Source organism: Pseudophryne corroboree, chromosome 3 (assembly GCF_028390025.1).
Source record: "Pseudophryne corroboree isolate aPseCor3 chromosome 3, aPseCor3.hap2, whole genome shotgun sequence".
Classification (NCBI taxonomy): Eukaryota; Metazoa; Chordata; class Amphibia; order Anura; family Myobatrachidae; genus Pseudophryne; species Pseudophryne corroboree.
The window spans coordinates 12,975,120-12,995,801 of NC_086446.1; the positions used below are offsets into that span (position 1 = coordinate 12,975,120).

The window sequence follows — 20,682 nt, forward strand, 5'->3', positions numbered from 1 at the left end:
ATCACTGGTTTTATACGGCAGTACCACTGGACATATACAGCAGTATCACTGGTTTTATACGGCAGTACCACTGGACATACACGGCAGTATCTCTGGACTGAATTTATATGGCAGTACCACTGGATTTATACGCCAGTACCACTGGACATATACGCCAGTACCACTGGAATTATAAGGCAGTATCACTGGAATTATAAGGCAGTACCACTGGATTCTCTTTCAGTGCTTTGTAGTTGCTTAGCAAAAGCCTTGCTCTGTGCTCCCACATATAGATTCTGTGTCTCCAGGTAGTCTCGGTTCCCCCTCCACTCCCTGTGAATACTTGCTTTTCACTGCTGTGTACTACCCGCCAGCCCTCCAGTACACCACGCACAGTTAACCGTGCTCCGGTTGCTACTTTGGGTTCCCTTGTACCCTGTGGGGTCGGCCAGTCTACCTTCAGAGTTCTTCAGCCACGTCTTCGACTATCCGAGTTCTTCAGCCACGTCTTTGAATATCCAAGTTCTTCAGCCACATCTTCTAATACTCAGTATCCATTCATCTTCAGAGTTCTTCAGCCACGTCTTTAAATTTATCATACGTCCTAGAGGATGCTGGGGTCACATAAAGAACCATGGGGTATAGACGGGATCCACAGGAGACATGGGCACTATAAAGACTTTCAAAGGGGTGTGAACTGGCTCCTCCCTCTATGCCCCTCCTCCAGACTCCGGTTTAGAATATGTGCCCAGGCAGACTGGATGCACACGGAGGAGCTCTACTGAGATTCTCTGAAAAGACTTTGCTAGGTTTTTTATGTTCAGGGAGAACTGCTGGCAACAGTCTCCCTGATTCGTGGGACCTAGGGGAGAGAAGTCAGACCTACTTCTGTGAGTTTAAAGGCTCTGCTTCTTTGGCTACAGGACACCATTAGCTCCTGAGGGTCTGAATGCTAGGTACGTTCCCAGAGCCAGAAGTCAGAGGACAGGTGAGTAGAAGAAGATCAGAAGACTTCAGTGACGGCTTTGAAGTACCGCACACAGGGCGCGCGGGGGGGGGGGGGGGGGGTGCCCTGGGCAGCATGTTAGCCTCTAATAACTGCCTGGCAAGAGCGGACTAAGTGCCAGGGCACTGTCTGGTCCCCCGCCAGTATAAAAAAGTTTAAAAAAAGAGCGGGTCTGAAGCGCGGCATTACGGGGGCAGGGCTTAGCCCTCACAGCACACAGCCCGGTGCCTTTTTCTCTCCACAAGGCTGCAGGGACGATGGTCCTTCCTCACTGCTGTAAAAGTATCAGGGTGCAAAACGGGGGGGGGGGGGGGGGCACAGTGCTTTTGGTGCATTATATGTAATTTCTAACAGCACTGCAGGTATGGGACATTGTCTGTAGTGTTTTCAGACTGGGTTTGAGCGCTGGGGTGTGAGCTGGCAATATCTCCCTCTGTGTCTCTCTGACAGGCTTTACTGTGGGTCTGTCCCCTCTAGGCCCAGTGTATCTGCGTGTGGTGGGTGCACGTGTGTCGGCATGTCTGAGGCGGCGTGCTCTTCCCAGGAGGAGACTATGTTAGGGACAAAAACGGCTGTGGGAGTGACCCTGTCGGCACTGCCGACACCTGATTGGGTGAATGTTCTGAGTGCTTTGAATGCAAATGTGGCTCTGATAAATAAAAGATTGGATAAATCTGTGTCTCAGAACCAGGCTTGGAAGAAATCCGTAGAGGATATGTTATTTCAAGTCCAGACCCCCTCGGGGTCACAAAAATGTTAATTTGCCCAGCTGGCAGACACGGATACCGACACGGACACTGATTCAAGTGTCGACTATAGTGATGCCAGATTAGATCCAAAACTGGCAAAGAGCATTCAGTACATGATTGTGGCTATAAAAGATGTATTACATATCACTGAGGACCCTACTGTTCCTGATACTAGGGTCTGTATGTATAAAGGGAAGAAACCTGAGGTAACATTTCCTCCCTCTCATGAACTGAACACGCTTTGTGAAAAGGTTTGAGAAAGTCCGGACAAAAAGTTTCAGATTCCCAAAAGGATTGTAGTGGCGTATCCGTTTCCCTCTGGGGATAGGGAAAAATGGGAGTCACCCCCCATTGTGGACAAAGTTCTGTCACGGCTGTCCAAAAAGGTGGCTCTCCCGTCCCCTGACACGGCAGCCCTAAATACATTGAAGTCCATTTATGTCACCACGGGTACGCTACTCAGACCACCTATTGCATCAGCGTGGGTGAGTAGTGCTATCGAAAAATGGGCTGATAACTTGTCTTCTGAAATAGATACACTGGATAGGGATAGCATTCTTTTGACACTAGGTCATATCAGGGACGCTGCAGTCTACCTAAAGGAAGCTGCAAGAGATATTGGCCTCTTGGGATCACGGACCAATGCCATGACAGTCTCAGCTAGGAGAGCATTGTGGATTCATCAATGGAATGCTGATGCTGACTCTAAGAAAGCTATGGAGTCTCTACCGTATAAAGGTGGTGTGTTGTTTGGTGACGGCCTCGCTGATTTGGTAACTACTGCTACCGCGGGTAAGTTATCATTTTTACCTTATGTGTCTGCACCACAAAAGAAAGCACACCATTATCAGATGCAGTCCTTTCGGCCCAATAAATACAGAAAGGGCCGAGGGTCTTCCTTCCTTGCTACTAGAGGAAAGGGAAAAGGTAAATGATCACCAGCCGTGGCCGGTTCCCAGCAGCAGAAGTCCTCCCCAGCTTCTGCCAAGTCCACCGCATGATGCTGGGGCTCCTCTGCGGGAGTCTGCATCGGTGGGGGCGCGTCTCAGGCTCTCAGTCAGTTCTGGGCTTGTTCGGCCCTGGAGCCATGGGTTTTAGAAATAGTGTCCCAAGGGTACAAACTGGAGTTTCAAGACGTCCCCCCTCACCGATTTTTCAAATCAGCCCTACCAGCTTCTCTTCCAGACAGGGAGGTGGTATGTGCCGCAATACAAAAATTGTGTCACAATCAAGTCATTGTCAGGGTTCCCCCGTCGCAACAGGGAGAAGGCTTTTATTTGAGCCTGTTCGTGGTCCCGAAGCCAGACGGCTCAGTCAGACCAATCCTGAACCTCAAATCCCTCAATTTCTACCCAAGAAAATTCAAATTCAAGATGGAATCTTTCCGAGCAGGGATCTCCAGTCTGGATGAAGGGGATTTTATAGTGTCAGTCGACATAAAGGATGCCTACTTACACGTCCCCATATATCCTCCACATCAGGCTTACCTGAGGTTTGCCGTTCAGGATTGTCATTACCAATTTCAGACGTTGCCGTTGGCTCCGAGGGTTTTCACCAAAGTTATGGCAGAAATTATGGTTCTCCTGCGCAAGCAAGGAGTCACAATTATCCCGTACTTGGACGATCTCCTGATAAAAGCGAGGTCCAAGGAACAATTACTGCAGAGCATGACGCTCTCCCTGACAGTTCTGCAACAACATGGTTGGCTCCTAAACTTGCCAAAATCACAGTTGGTTCCGACGACAAGGCTTTCGTTCTTGGATATGATTCTGGACACGGAATTGCAGAGAGTTTTTCTTCCAGTGGAAAAGGCTCTGGAAATTCAGAACCTGGTCAAACAGATTCTGAAGCCAGCAAGAGTGTCGATTCATCAATGCACTTGGTTGCTAGGGAAGATGGCGGCCTACGAGGCCATTCAGTTTGGCAGATTCCATGCCAGGGTGTTTCAGTGGGACCTGTTGGACAAATGGTCCGGATCCCATCTGCACATGTACCGACAGATAATTCTGTCTTTCAAAACCAGAATCTCACTCCTGTGGTGGCTGCACAGCTCTCACCTCCTAGGAGGGACGCAGATTCGGGATCCAGGACTGGATTCTGGTGACCACGGATGCGAGTCTCCGAGGCTGGGGTGCAGTCACACAGGGGGAAAATTTCCAGGGAAAATGGTCAAGCCAGGAAGCTTGTCTACACATAAACATTCTGGAGTAAAGGGCCATTTACAACGGCCTTCTACAAGCGGAACATCTTCTTCGCGATCTGCCCGTCTTGATTCAGTCGGACAACATAACAGCAGTGGCATACATAAACCGCCAGGGCGAAACGAAGAGCAGAGCTGCAATGGCAGAAGCCACAAAAGTTTTCCGCTGGGCGGAAAGGCATGTAAGCGCTCTGTCAGCGGTCTTCATTCTGGGTGTAGACAACTGGGAAGCAGACTTCCTCAGAAGACACGCTCTCCATCCAGGAGAGTGGGGTCTTCATCAAGAGGTCTTTACAGAAGTGACAAGTCTTTGGGGAATTCCTCAAATAGACATGATGTCATCTCGTCTCAACAAGAAACGTCCGAGATATTGTTCCAGGTCGAGGGACCCTCAAGCAATAGCAGTGGATGCCCTAGTGACACCGTGGGTGTTTCAGTTGGTATATGTGTTCCCTCCGATTCCGCTCATTCCAAAAGTGATAAAGATCATAAGAAGAACAAGGGTTCATGCACTCCTCATTGTTCCAGACTGGCCAAGGAGGGCCAGGTATCCAGTTCTTCAGGAATTGCTCATAAGAGATCCCTGGCCTCTTCCTCTACGAGAGGATCTGTTACAGCAGGGGCCTTGTGTGTACCAAGACTTACCGCGGCTTTATTTGATGGCTTGGGGTTTAAGCGCCGGATCCTAGCCCTAAAGGGTATTCCCGGTGAAGTAATTCCCACACAGCTTCAGGCTAGAAAAGAGGTAACGGCGAAACATTATCACCGTATTTGGAGAAAATATGTGTCTTGGTGTGAATCCAAGGAGGCTCCTACGGAAGAATTTCAGCTGGGCTGTTTTCTCAATTTTCTGCAAGCAGGGGTGGATGCGGGCCTAAAGTTAGGCTCAATTAAAGTACAAATTTTGGCCTTGTCAATTTTCTTTCAAAAAGAATTGGCTTCCCTTACGGAAGTTCAGACTTTCGAGAAAGGCGTGCTGCACATCCATCCTCCCTTTGTGCCCCCGGTGGCACCATGGGATCTTAATATGGTGTTGCAGTTCCTGCAATCTCATTGGTTTGAACCTTTACGTAAGGTAGAGTTGAAATTCGTCACTTGGAAAGTGATCATGCTGTTGGCCTTGGCCTCTGCAAGGCGGGTATCTGAATTTGCGGCTTTGTCTAACAAAAGCCCCTATTTGATCTTCCATGAAGATAGAGCTGAGTTGAGAACTCGTCAACAATTTCTGCCTAAAGTGGTGTCACCGTTTCACATGAACCAACCTATTGTGGTGCCAGTGGCTACTGACACCTTTGAGGAATCGAGTCTCTAGATGTGGTCAGAGCTTTAAAAATGTATGTAGCCAGAACGGCTCAGATTAGGAAAACGGAGGCTCTGTTTGTCCTGTATGATACCAACAAGATTGGGGCTCCTGCTTCCAAGCAGACTATTGCACGCTGGATCTGTAATATGATTCGGCAAGCTCATTATACGGCTGGATTGCCGTTACCGAAATCAATGAAGGTCCATTCTACCAGAAAGGTGGGCTCATCCTGGGCGGCTGCCCGGGGGGTCCCGGCATTACAGCTTTGCCGAGCATTTACTTGGTCAGGTTCAAACATTTTTGCAAAGTTTTACACGTTTGATACCCTGGCTAAGGAAGACCTCTTGTTTGGTCAATCGGTGCTGCAGAGTCATCCGCACTCTCCCGCCCGTTCTTGAGCTTTGGTATAAACCCCATGGTTCTTGAAGTGTCCTCAGCATCCTCTAGGACGTAAGGAGAAAATAGGATTCTAATACCTACTGGTAAATCCTTTTCTCTTTGTCCGTAGAGGATGCTGGGCGCCCGTCCCAGTGCGTACTGTATCTGCAGATATTGGTTATGGTTACACACGTGTTGTGTTGCGGTTATAGTCAGCCTGTTGCGGTAATTCATGCCGTTGCATGCATTGGGTTGAATGCCATGTTGTACGGCATGTTTGAGGTGTGAACTGGTATGTATCTCACCTTAGTTTAAATCAAAATAAATCCTTTTTCCTCGAAATGTCCGTCTCCCTGGGCACAGTTCCTATAACTGGAGTCTGGAGGGGCATAGAGGGAGGAGCCAGTTCACACCCCTTTTAAAGTCTTAAAGTGCCCATGTCTCCTGCGGATCCTGTCTATACCCCATGGTTCTTGAAGTGTCCCCAGCATCTTTTACGGACTAAGAGAAAAGGATTTACCGGTAGGTATTAAAAGTCTATTTATCTGTTATATTACGAATATGCAGTTTATTTGGTTATACTGTGTTCAATGTGTGAGATTGTATGCCTGAGTGTTAGTAACATAGTTACATCAGTTCATTGTAATGTAAGTGTCCCAGCTGTACAATCAGATGTCATTAGGAAGAGTAGGTAAGTAGTAAACAGGTTATGTATGGAGCTGCAGGTAATCTGATCCTATGCACGCCATTGTGTACAGGAGCCCAGACACCTTGTCTCCACTCCTCTGTGACCTCCCGACTGACCAGTTTGTGTGATGGACAGGGGAGGGTGTAACAAGAGGAGTGAGCTCTACTGGTGAGGGAGAGATCTGCACAGAAGGTCAGAGAGTGGATGTACCTCTGAAGTGCAGGCACTGACTAGGCATTGCGGGTCAGTCAGTGGCGAGAATCCGTGGCAAAGGACGCTGTGTGAGCTGGTGTTTTAGGTCAGGAGACACCAGAATACTGCCAGTGTGTAACAGCAGGAGATTGCAGTCATCTGTAATCCTAAACTAATGCGGGGACTTAGTAAGATAACATCCTGGCTTGTAATTGTTAATGTTATTGTGTACTGGGTGTGTATATTTACAATAAAGGGCATTTGCCACTTTACTAAACTGTTTACCTGAGTGATCAGAGAATCCGTATCCTCACAATTACACTTGTACTTTGTGGTTAAATTGTGTTTAATATTTTTCCCACAGATATGTCAGCAGAGGCAAATCGCAAATTCCGGTCTGTGGCACGTAAAAAGTGTAGACTATGTCAACAGGACCAAGAGGAATCGGGCATAAGAACCGATTATCAGATACAGTAGAGCCAGGAACAGCGCTGCAGACCTAAATTGGGTAAAGAAGAGGATCGCAAATTTCCGAACAGTGTTTTTGTAGGTGCACAAGAAGTACATGGAATCGCAACATTCTGGAGCTGGGACGGATGAGGGTTACAAGCCAACACTGTAGTATTATGACCTCATGAAATACACTTTGGAGCAGAGCCAAGGATAAGGTCATGGTGTAATCTGGATCCGGATTCTCCCACTCTTGTGGAAGAGGAGGCATCAGAGAGTGGATCTGGTAAGTACACACACATTTGTATTGTATTGTATTGTACTCACACATTTTTACATGGAGTTCATTTTTGTTTTATATTGCAGAATATTACACCAAAACTGGAAGTGGAGCCTTCTATGAGCGAGGCAACTGAAGTGGATAACCCAACCCCATAGCCACGACCACCGAAATAGCGGAGGTAATCTAAGAAGCCCACTTCTGCCCCGCCAACAGTTTTTTACTCATGCTGAGGAGGTTCTTAATAAGCCCCCTGGACTTGGAGCAAACTTTTGGTAATTACATCATGGCGGAGATGCGACTGATGAAGGATGATCAAAAGAAGATCTACAAGCGTCTGGTTCTTGATGCTACCTCATACACAAAAACATAGAGGGAGGAGCCAGCCCACACTGTTGAACTCTTAAAGTGCCAATGGTTCCTGGTGGCCCCATCTATACCCCATGGTACTAATATGAACCCCAGCATCCTCTAGGACGTAATAGAAATATATATACACACATGCAGCAGAAGGGAATATGGAATTCAGAGGAAATCACATGATGTAATTGCAGCTTCCTGACAGGCCACCGCCCCCACTCCACATAAATGCACTGATATAAAATGTCTGCCACTATTTATTTACACAGAGACCCCCCCCCTGTAATGTCATCCCACTATTCATATGAGCTGTCAAAGTCAGACATAGCCAAAATCACAAGTACATACAGTCACTATTGGTGGTTCTGTGCTCCGGCCAGTTCCAGGGAAATGGCACAGTCACAATGGCAGCGTGTGTACCCACCTTTACACACCAGAGATATTTATACACAGCAACACTGATATTATGTGGACACAAAAGTAACAATACAATGACACATTAACAGGAAATTGTTTCTGTCACCATAGCGACAATTATCTGATAATAAGATAATACACAGACAGATAAAAAGACTCAACGGAAATCTTTTGTTTTTAAATGACTTTATTTCATATCTTTAATACACACATTTTTGTCCATCTATATTTTTTTTTTGTTTAATCTGTTTTTATTAATGCTGTAGATGTAACAGTAGTACAACATTTTCAAACAATAGAATCCAAAGTACACAAAGGAAAACATATCTGGTCGTACCGTCTTAGTAACTTTGTTTTAAACATAATAGCACAGATAGAAAAGTTGACTGTTCTTCCATCAAAATATATATAAAGGAATACAGACATTATAAAGCATTAATTATAAGAAATGTAGGAAAGGAAAAAGAGAGTAGAAACAGAAAGAAAGTGAGAAATATGAAAGGGAAGAGAATATAAAAGAAGTCAGTTGAGATGAAGTTTTTTTTTTTTTGTCTAGAGATTTATACGGGTATGATTAGGTTACCATATAGGACCTGTATATCGGAGACTCCATGAAGTCAAACCACGGAAACCAGGTAGTGGTAAAGTCAGTGGTTCTTCCCATCGAGAAGGATATAAGGTCTTCCATGTCTAAAAAGTATGTAATCTTATTAAACCATTGTTTGATCGAGGGTGGGGAGGTGGATCTCCAAAGAGCCGGTATCACGGCCCTTGCAGCGTTGCTAAGGTGTCTCAGAAGTGAGCATTTATAAGAATGTGTGCTTGCTGAGGTAAGATTAAAGAGCCAAAACTCAGGCCCCTCGGGTATCTCATCTCCCACTATCAGCTCGGAGCATCTAAAAACGTCCTTCCAGAAAGGAATTATAATAGGGCAGTCCCACCAGATGTGTAAAAAACTCCCTGGTGCCCCCTTACACCTCCAGCAGAGATTCGACAAGGTAGGAAACATTTTATTAAGGACACGGGGAGTCCTGTACCATCTATATATAAGCTTATATACCGTTTCCCTCGTTGACAAACATAGAGAGCTTGCCTGAGCATTACGAAATATAGTGTCCCAATCGCCCTGAGAGTTTATCCCTCGCATTTCCCTTTCCCAAGAAGTCATGAAGGCAGGGGGTTGGGAAAACAGGTCCTCCACAATAAGCACATAAATTTGGGAGATGGTATGTGTAGGGGAACGGGTGGAAACGCATAGTTTTTCGAAGTTAGTGAGACCTCTGGTTATGTCAGAGAGATTTTTGGAGGACGCTAGAAAATGATGAACCTGGAGGAACTTCCAAAAATCGACGCTTGATATTTTCCAGAGGGACTGAACATCTGAGAATGAGCGCACTCTACCCGAACTCACCAGCTGACCGACCCTGAAAAGCCCCGCCTCCGCCCAAGAAGCAAATGCCAGGCTGTGGAGTCCAGGACCAAATTCGGGGTTATGAAGAAAGGAAGTCAAGGGGGACCACTTAGAGGAGATGTGTGTCTTTAACCTGAGCTTGTGCCATACTTTAAGCGTGGGGGTGACCGTAGGGTGAGCGATTTTCGGGAGGGAGGGCAGCCACGGGACTATTTCTATGTAATGTGGGAGACATCCTTCTTCCAAAAGCACCCATTGTTTACAGTCTTTAGCCCTTGTCCATTCCAAAACTCTATTTAATTGTACCGCATGGTAGTAGCTGGGAATATGAGGGAGTTGTTGTCCCCCTTGATGTCCCCTCCGGAATAGAATGTCATGTTTAAATCTGGGAGCTCTACCTCCCCAGACAAACGTGCGAATGAGGTTCTGAACGTCCCTGAACCACAGAGGGGGGATGAATATAGGGAGGGTTTGAAGAAAGAATAGAATCCTGGGGAGAGCGTTCATTTTAACCACGTTAATCCTACCAAACCAAGATAAACGCAATTTCTTCCATTTCTGGAAGTCTAAACGGAGTGTTTTCAACAAAGGGCCGAAATTTAAGGGAAATATTTTAGATAAATCGTTAGATAGCATTACCCCCAAGTACTTAACTCTATGTTCGTGCCAGGTAAAGGGGAAAGAGCCCTTCAGGCCGGTCAGGACACCAGGGGAAGTAGTTAGGTTCATTGCTATGGATTTAGAATAATTTATCTTAAAATTAGAAAGGGCTCCGAACCTATCAAATTCTAGCATCAAATTTGGGAGAGAAGTCACCGGGTTTGAAATTAGGGCCAGCAAATCATCAGCATACAAAGCTAATTTGTATTCGCGTCCTCTTACTAATAACCCAGAGATATTTCGGTTAGCCCTAATGCTTCTCGCTAAAGCTTCCATGCTTAAGACAAAAAGTAGAGGGGATAACAGGCATCCCTGTCGCGTGCCATTGGAAATGGTAAAGGGGTCTGATAAGGAGCCATTAATCTTAATTTTGGCAAATGGCGTAGAGTAGAGGGATAGGATTCTATGGAGACAAGCGTTGCCAAGTCCCAGGTGCCTCAGGATGCCGGACATAAAGTCCCAATCCACCCTATCAAACGCTTTTTCAGCATCAGTTGACAATATAATTGAGGGGGATGTGGCCTGGTTGGCATAATAAATCATATTAAGCACCTTAGAGGTATTATCCCTGGCTTCCCGACCCAAGACAAACCCCGCCTGGTCTCCATGAATTAAATCTGGTAGCAGCAATTTAAGGCGATTTGCAATCAGCTTTGCGAAGAGTTTTATATCTAAATTTAGTAGTGAGATCGGCCGGTAACTGGAGCAGAGGCTGGGGTCCTTCCCCTCTTTGGGTAAAACAGTGATATGTGCCTCTAGGGATTGTGAAGCAAACTGTGATTTTTCCGACACGGTGTTAAAAGCTCTTGTGAGAATAGGGGTTAATTTCTCCTTAAAGGCCTTATAGTAAGCAATAGTGTACCCGTCGGGGCCCGGACTTTTGCCATTGGGGGAGGATTCGATGACTTTTAAAACCTCCTCAGGAGAGAAGGGTGCATCTAAACCCTCTGCATCTTCTCTTGACAAAGTAGGGTAATCTATGCTATTTAAATAGTCTGCTATGGCTGTTTGGTGTGAAATCTTGTCTGCCCTCCCAGATGGCCCAGAAAGATTGTACAGGGCTGAGTAATAAGCCTGGAAGGCTTTAGCTATGTGGGGAGTCTCGTGGAGGGGTTTCCCCCGACCATCCTTAATGCAATGAATAAAAGTAGTAGCACGTTGTTCACGAAGAGCCCTGGCTAGCAATTTCCCCGGTTTATTGCCCCATTGATAATATCTGCTTCGGCATTTCCGGTAGGAGAACTTGACTCTATCGGAAAGCAGTCTATTCAAATCTGCCCTAGCTGTCTCGAGATCTGCATAGTGTTGAGGAGTGTGGGACTTCTTATGTAAGAGTTCTAAGGATTTTATTTTAGATAGTAGATCCTCTCTGAGCTGTTCTCTCTGCTTCTTGCGTCGAGAGCCTATCTGAATGCAAACCCCACGCAGGACACATTTATGTGCCTCCCACACCGAAAGTTTAGATATATCGTCTAGGTCATTATCGCCAATATAGGAGTCTATAGCCGCTCCTATTTGAGAGCGACATATCTCATCTTGTAAAAGTGTGTCGTTGAAACGCCATGACCATTGACGCTGTGGACTTGAAGGAAGGCGTATCGTGAGATTAACAGGGGCATGATCGGACCATACTATCTGTCCTATAGAGGTGTCAGAAATCAGGTGTAGGTGTCTGTGGCTTAGAAACAGGTAGTCAATCCTAGAATATGTCTGATGGGGATGGGAAAAAAAAGAGTAGTCTACCTCTGAAGGGTGTGTCAGCCTCCACGTGTCGATCAGCTGGTGGTCAAGCAAAGCACGTCTCATCCTCCTATACTCCTTCTCCGGTTTATGAGATACCTTTTTAGATGAGTCATGGAGAGGGTCAAGAGTCCAGTTCAGGTCGCCTCCCATCACCACCACTCCCTCCAACAGAGGCTCGGCGAGTTCCAGAACCGAGGTCAGGAAGGAAGGCTGCTTAATATTGGGAGCATATACAGTCAAAAAGGAAAAGCGTTGATTATGGATATCGCACTTTACCAGCAACCCCCTGCCCTCCACTAGTCTATGAGAAGTGACATTTTGAACAGGCAAGTGACGAGCAAACAGAATAGCTACACCTAATGTCTTACCAGAGGGATTATTAGTCATGAAGACCTGGGGATAATAATGACATTTAAGTGATGGTACATGGCCAATCTTAAAATGAGTTTCCTGGATAAAGGCAACGTCCACTTTCTCATCTCTGAGCCATTTGAGAAGTTTGGACCTTTTCTCAGGGATATTTAAGCCCTTAACATTGAGGGAAGTAACATGTAAATCACCGTGACTCATTATAGCCTAAACCTGACCAGATGTATATCAATCATCTCAACCATAGTAGAGGGAGAAGAAGAAAAAAGGACAGCAAGGAAAAAAAAGAAGAAAGTCCGAATATAGCCAAGAAGAATAAAAAAGAATGTAGCATGGAAAACCACAGCACAAAGTGCTATAATATCAAACATAGCTAACCGTAGTGGTAGAATAAAGGTTGCTGCAATAGGGACAGGAGCGGGGTCCTGCCAGCTCCCAGCCCGAAGAGGTAGGGGGTGCAGCATGTAGGGGGTCCTACAGGGGGCCACTGAAGGCGACCGCCCACGGGTCTAGGAATCTATACAGTACTCAAAAAATTACTAAGGAATGAAGAAAGTATTAGCCTCGTTAGCAAAAATGCAGTCTAGACATAATCAAAACGCAAGCTAACTAAAACATAACAATCATTTAGAAGAACCATTACAGAACCGATTATATATATCAATAGCGCATTGCGGCACATAGGAGCAAAAGAAACCAATTATGCGGCTGCAATAACAAAAACTTTTATGCCTCAAAAGAATAAGACAACGCCATCATGGAGGCTCGGAAGATCGTGCGCTCCCAGTCCCAGTCTCTCGCGGCTGCGGGGATCGCACTTGTTGCCATCTATCATCTGGAGGAGTCACCTCTGGTATTTCAGGTTGGTGGTGAAAAGAGTCCCAATCAGGTAACAATATTGGCTGCAAACCCACGGTCAAGAGGAAAGCTGGTAACTCTGAAGGTCTGGAGAGGATAATCGATCTGCCATTGTGGGTGACCTGGAGAGAAAAAGGGAAGCCCCATCTATATTTCACCTCTTGTTTCCGGAGGGAATCGGTAAGAGGCTTTAAGGCACGGCGTTGTTGCAATGTCGACCATGCGAGATCCGGAAATAGTTGAATCTTTTCCCCCTGGAAATCGATATCATTCAATTGACGGGCCTTCCTCATTATCTCCTCCTTTTGGGCATAATAGTGGAGCCTGCAAATCACATCCCGTGGCTTGTCTGATGGTATACCGCGAGGACGGAGGGCTCGATGTGCCCTGTCAAACATGATTGTCTCATTCGAATCCAGATCTATAAGCTCTCCAAATATTGAGGTTAGGGCAGACGTCAGATCTGTCTGTTGGACACTCTCAGGGAGGCCTCTGACCCTAATATTGTTCCGCCTCCCGCGGTTATCCATATCTTCGATACGTGACCTAAGAAAGGCAATATCATTCCTCTGATGGGTAAGCACCTCTTGAAATTTAGTTAGAGTGTCCAAGCCAGATGTCTCGTGGCGTTCCAATATATCTACCCGGGCCGCGACTTGAGATATGTCCTGTTGGAGAGTTGCCACCTCCTGTTTAATAGTAGAGCGTAAGCGTGTCTCTAGCGCGGAGAAGTCTTGTTTGGTAGGAAGCGACTTGACGTGAGACAGAATTTCACTAATTTCTGCAGATGAGGAGGAAGTCCATGGGGAATGTGCGTCTTTGGAGACCGACATGTCGCCCTTTGGTATATGAAGAATCGAGGAATCCGCTGTCGCTGGGGTGGAAGTATGGCCCGCGGTTGATGGAGTGAGAAACTGACGCAGGTCCGATGAATGACGCGTCACGTATTTTGGAGTTTCGTCTGGCTTGGTTTTTGCCTTTTGTTTCTTCGTGCCTCCCACCATGAGATCGGTCTGTAATAAGGTTGGAGTAGTATTATACTTTCACATGTCCCCGGCAATATAACAAAGCGCGGGCCCTCGCCATGCAGTAGCCCCCCACGTGGCTTCAAGGCGGCATCAGTCGAGCAGACACATCTTCCAAGGAGTGTCCAGGGGTCTTCCCATATTTGCAAGGGAATCTGCGGTCGGGTTTAGAAATTTACTGTAAATGATAGGTATGGTATATGTGTCGGTAGGGGTTGGGAATGTCAGTGACGTGTGTAGATTATGGACAGCGACAGGAGCTGATCGTCACTGTGCGATATCAGGGCTTAGTCCTGCCGGTTCGTAGGTATGAGGTATGAGGCACGAGGCACCTGTGAGCCGTCGGGCACCGCTCCGTCTCAGGTGTGCACTTCGCTCCTGGGGGCCGACCAGATGTGGAAGCAGCAGAGTCTAACGACTGTGTGGCATCCCCAAGGGAGGCAGGGACCCAATATTCGCAGGGGATCAGTGCACTATAGTATGTAATATGGAATATCAGGCCTGTATTACCTTTTTTCCGGTGAGGAGGAATGAGTAAAGGAGCCCCTTTCTCTGTGTGCTTGTGTGCACTGTGTTTTACACTCCAAAATGGCCGCCGCTGCTGTGACAGGCTGGAGGGAGCAGGTCTGTGTGTGGCGTCTGTGGGCTTCTGGCAGATTTCCCCTTTATTGTGGTGGACCTGAAGGGTCTGTGACAGGTCCCCAGGTGGTCAGGGAGCTCCAGGAGTGTCTGTGGAGCGCCGTCTGGGTCCCGCTGCGGCCGTGCGCCCGTCCGGAGCTTCCCGCCGGGCCGCCGCCAAACTCAAGGCCCCGGCTTCAGTGGCTGATGTAGGCCGCGGCACCGGAGCGGCCCGCGGTGTCCCGCAGCGTCCCGATGTCTCACGGCTAGCACTCCCTGGCCTCAGTACCCCGCTTAGGGGTGATCTAGACCGGATCTGCCTGCAGCAAAATAGTTTTTTAAGCTGTATTCCCTGGAGCCCTGGAGTAGCACGTCTGCTCAGGGATACAGCCAAGCCACGCCCCCCCATCTATATTTTAAACTTAAAAAATACTTTACACTGTGCACAACATGGATAAAATATCCTTTAAAGCACAGAAACAATTCAAGTTATGTTTTAGTATAGCAGGTAAGTAAAACAGATAATCAGGAGAGCCAAAAGCCTATGGGGGTCATTCAGACCCAGTCGCAATAGCGGCCCGCAGCAGTTTGCTAGTGGTGGCAAAATGAACATGCGCAGTGGCTACGCAGATACACACATTGCTGTTGCATCCCATAGGGGTGAACTCGGGGTGGGTCAGGACCATTTTCCAGGGGGCTGAGTGATGTCAAATCTGCATTCATCTCTGATTAACCCCCTATAAGCTTCCAGAGTGCACCTCATATCTCATCTTTTCCAAGTTACTACAAATGATGAGGTCAGTAGCACCACTACTTTCAGGATTATTACACAGCACACATAAAGGCTGACACAGCAAATAACACTAAATTATCACATACAAGGGATTAATTAGAAATAAGGAAGCATAATCATCATGAAGTCTAATTATCAACTGGTTCTGTGCGGGACCCATACACCTCTTTACTGCCTCCAGCAGCCCCTGGTACTGCACTGCGGACATCCGCCCTGTCTCCCCCTCTGACACCTCAGTGCTGCTTGGGGACAAGATTACCCACATAGACACTGCTTCCAGCAGCCCCGCTACTGTACTACCACCCACCCTGTCTCTCCCCCACTACTGCTACCCACCTTGTCTCTCCCACTACTTCCACCCACCTTGTCTCTCCCCACTACTTCCACCCACCTTGTCTCTCCCCACTACTGCAACCCATCCTGTCTTCCCACCACTACTGCCACCCACCGTCTCCCCCCACTACTGCCACCCGTCCTATCTCCACCCCACTACTGATGCCGCCCTGTCTCCCCCCCCTACTGCCACCCACCCTGTCTCCTCCCACTACTGCCACCGCCCTGTCTAGCCCCCCACTACTGCCACCGCCCTGTCTCCCCCCCACTACTGCTACCCATCCTGTCTCTCCCCACTACTGCCACCCATCCTGTCTCCCCCTCTGACACCTTAGTGCTGCTTGAGAACAAGATTGTGCACAGACACTGCCTCCTGCAGTCCCTACTACTGCCACCACCGTGTCCTCCCTCTGCCACCTCAGTGATGCTTGGGGATAATATACCCACAGTGCCTCCGGCAGCCCCAGCTACAGCACTAGTGCGACCCACCCTGTCTCCCCCCTGACATCTCAGCACTGCTTGGGGTTTCTTGGTACTGCTGGCAACAGTCTTTCATCTACAGATGGAAGAAAGTGAGCAGGGCAGTAAGGAGGCAGAAGCTGCTCCTGGTACCATGGTCATGTAGGGCTGGGAGAGTCAGTAAGCAGAATAAGTAGTAGAGCAGGGGTGACCAACCAATCAGAGACAAAGAGCCTAAAAAAATGTGTTAGGTACGTCAAAGTAAGCAACATAAAATACATTGAAAAAGCCAGATCCACATATATTGAAAAATCCAGATTCACATAATACACTTCAGCTCCCCCATGTGTCACTCCAACCAGCACCCTCCTGTCACTTCAGCCAGCTACCTCATGTGTCACTTCAGCTTCCCCCAATTTATGCCATTGCAGCAGCCGCTTATGTGTACTCTGTTTGCTGGTGGGTGTCTTATCTCTAGTATCTGGCTCCCTCAGTTCTAAGTCCCCGTAGTGCTGCTGCGTGTTTTTCTGGAGAGCAGTGGTTACTGGATCTGTTTTGGTCATGTGACTTTGTGTGTTAGGAGCCACATTTGAAGAAAGAAAGAGCCACAGGTTGGCCACCGCTGTAGTAGAGTCACCATCTGACAGGCAGCCGGTGAGGGAGCAGAGAATGGGTGTTATGTGGCAGGAACGGGCTGATTAGGTAACAGCCTGGCTGCTGCATTCTGTACAAGCTACAAGTGGTACAATTATTCTGCTGGGAGACCCAGGTAGAGGATATTACAGTGGCCTGTGTGATGATACAAATGCATGTATGACTGTAGGTAGTTCTTCTGAGGGAAATAAGTGCTGGAGTCTGGCTATGTTCCTCATATGAGGATCTGATTGTGGCTGATACCTGATGTCTAAGTGTCACTCCACCATCCAGGACACCAAGATTCCACACAGGATTAGCATTTTGTAACCCTGAACCCCCAAGTGTAAGTCTGGTTGGTAGGCAAAGCTGAGCTGTTGCCCCGTCCTTTGTTGGTGAGCTTCTATCATAAGGACCTGTTTCACCAGGACTGAGTCACAGCCAACTGGCATCACCCACATCTGGAGCTCAGCTAGACATTTAGGATTGGTATAGGCTTACCAGTACCCAGAGCAAAAGACAGGTCATCGGCACAGTAGTGCTAAACGAGGACATGACGTCTGATTGCTTCACCCTGCGGTAGCATATATATATATATATGTATTGCAAAAAGCATGTGAGATAGGATAAGAACCTTGAAGAACATTACATGGCAATGATAAGTACACTCCAGAAGAATAAAATGGTTCCTCACCTGAGCTTATTTCTCAGAACATGGAAATAACCTCTCACCTGTGTGACTTCGCTGATGTTTAACAAGTTGTGATTTCTGTGAAAAACATTTCCCACACTCAGAGCAGGAAAATGGCTTCTCACCTGAATGAATTCTCTGATGTGTAACAAGATGTAATTTACGTGAAAAACATTTCCCACACTCAGTGCAAGGAAATGGCTTCTCACCTGTGTGACTTCGCTGATGTGTAACAACTTGTGATTTCCGTGAAAAACATTTCCCACACTCAGAGCAGGAAAATGGCCTCTCGCCTGTGTGAATTCTCTGATGTGTAACAAGATGTAATTTACATGAAAAACATTTCCCACACTCAGAGCAAGGAAATGGCTTCTCACCTGTGTGACTTCTCTGATGTGTAACAAGATGTAATTTACGTGTAAAACATTTCCCACACTCAGAGCAAGAAAATGGCTTCTCACCTGTGTGACTTCTCTGATGTGTAACAAGATTTGATTTGAGTGCAAAACATTTCCCACACTCAGAACATGGAAATGGATTTTCACCTGTGTGACTTCTCTGATGTTTAATAAGATTTGATTTGTGCGCAAAACATTTCCCACACTCAGAACATGGAAACGGATTCTCACCTGTGTGACTTCTCTGATGTTTAACAAGCTGTGATTTGTATGCAAAACATTTCCCACACTCAGAACATGGAAATGGATACTCACCTGTGTGACTTCTCTGATGTGTAACAAGTTGTGATTTCCAGGTAAAACATTTCCCGCACTCAGAGCAAGAAAATGGCTTCTCACCTGTGTGAATTCTCTGATGTTTAACAAGATCTGATTTGTATGCAAAACATTTCCCACACTCAGAACATGGAAATGGATTCTCACCTGTGTGACTTCTCTGATGTGTAACAAGTTGTGATTTCTGGGTAAAATAAATCCCACACTCAGAGCAAGAAAATGGCTTCTCATCTGCGTGACTTCTCTGATGAATAACAAGAGCTGATTTGTACGCAAAACATTTCCCACAATCAGAACATGGAAATGGCTTCTCACCTGTGTGACTTCTCTGATGTGTAACAAGATGTAATTTACGTGTAAAACATTTCCCACACTCAGAACATGGAAATGACTTCTCACCTGTGTGACTTCTCTGATGTGTAACAAGATGTAATTTCTGTGTAAAACATTTCCCACACTCAGAACATGGAAATGGATTCTCACCTGTGTGACTTCTCTGATGTTTAATAAGACTTGATTTATGTGCAAAACAGTTCCCACACTCAGAACATGGAAATGGCCTCTCATCTGCCTTAGGTGGTTGAAGGGTAATAAGGTTTGTGTTCTGTGTAAAACATTTGGCATCTATAGAACAGGGAAACACTGTATCTACTGTCAGAGCTGTAACAGATGCACCAAGATCAGAGTGATCAGGAGAACATTTCCCAGGATCAGAGGGATCAGCTGATAGAGCTGGATCTACAATTGGGGTAATGGGGTTATCTCCTGGAGAATCCTGTCTGCTGTCATTATCTTTTATGTCACAATCCGGGGATAACATTAGATGTCCTTCTGAGATATTCCTGCTTGTGTGTCCATCTGCTGGAAATAAAACACATTATGGAAATGTGACATTTTCTGTAACAAGATTAATCTTGTAAACAATAGGAGAAAACGACTTTCTGGGACACTTAATTGTAAATGTGTGTGTATAATAAAACATAACTTAATGAAGGAATTATAATATTGTGTCTCAGGCTTTCACTGTGTCCACCCTCCTGAGAACCCTCACAATAACAAATATAATATTATAATAAGACTTAGATATATCTCTCTCTTGTACTGGTAACTAACCATGAAGTATAAATGGAGATGTAGTCACTCACCAAGTCCTATGTCAGCACCAATGTAAAACAATGGATGGGGAAAATATCGTATGAATTGGAGATTCTAGATGAACAATAACATCAGTCATATGAGCTGATGGATCAGGGAAATGTCTCCTAACGTTACTCCTGGAAGCATTGGTAAGGTAGCATTCCTTTATGTGTGTGCTCATACGCTGGTAAGCCTGTACAAGTGTTACTCACCCATATATAAGGTATATTGCTATAACAGAGTAGGTGTGGAACAAGGTATTTTACATGCAATACACCATACAATACCCTGCAGTCATCATCTGCTAAATTATAATCCAATTTTACACCCACATCATCAGTGTCTTACCTCTATACTCTCAATAGTAATAAGGATGATATGTGTACGGTAAGTATGATACAGAGAATTACATATCAGAATCTATACAGCTGCCTCCATACTTCTGCTTCTCATGTGTGTGCTTCTGAAAGCAGTGAACATCTGAGTGAGAGTGCAGGGAAGACAGCAGAGTCTGATGAGAAAGAGATTGGATCTGCCTTTGCAGGGATGTACCAAACCGGCACCCCTGTAAGTATATAAAATAATAAATAAGAGGGGCGTGGCCTGAGTCCATCCAGACATGCTTTTTGGTGCTCTTCTCACTAAGTAGCTTCTTACCTACCCTACCCGATAGCTCTCAGCCACTGCTAGGACCAAGACCCAATCTATTAAGTCCCAGCCCTCCTCCTTTCCTATAGCCGCAGACCTCTGCTCGCGCCAGCCACCGTTCCCTGTAGTGGCCTAGTAAAGCCGCGGGCTGTAATCCGGGGCTGGTTGTGACCAGTCTCTCCTGCACGCTCTGGACACCTGACTTGGAGGTGCTTTTACCTCGGGCGGGAGTTCACTGTCCCGCACATACGGGAGCGCAGCTCCCACTACTGCTGGGACAGAATGGGCTCCCCACAGTCCCCGGTGGTGATACTGGGAAGTGAGGTGGCTGCCATTTTGGATCCTAGCACCGGCCATCGCATGCTTTGCCTTCTGCATCTGCCTTCAATAAGGTTTGAAATTGATCTAAGCTGCTAAATAAGGGTCCTGACGGCCAGACCGGGGTCACTACACTAAACTGAAGCGTTTTCATGGAGGTGAAACTACCTATTTATATGGTACAACTATATTCTACTTCCTCAGTCTACATGCAGAGCCCAGTATCAAGTATCATCTGAGTACAGCTCAT

The 20,682-nt window shown here is 46.5% G+C and overlaps 1 protein-coding gene across 1 annotated transcript in view; it reads right to left on the minus strand.

Annotated features, from left to right (window-relative positions):
* Window positions 1–20,682, minus strand: part of LOC135056945 (uncharacterized) — a 904,883-nt gene that overhangs the window by 449,349 nt on the left and 434,852 nt on the right. Inside the window, exon 5 of the mRNA XM_063962726.1 lies at window positions 17,637–18,720. Within this exon, the coding sequence (XP_063818796.1) occupies window positions 17,637–18,720 (1,084 nt within the window). The remainder of the gene's footprint in view (window positions 1–17,636; window positions 18,721–20,682) is intronic.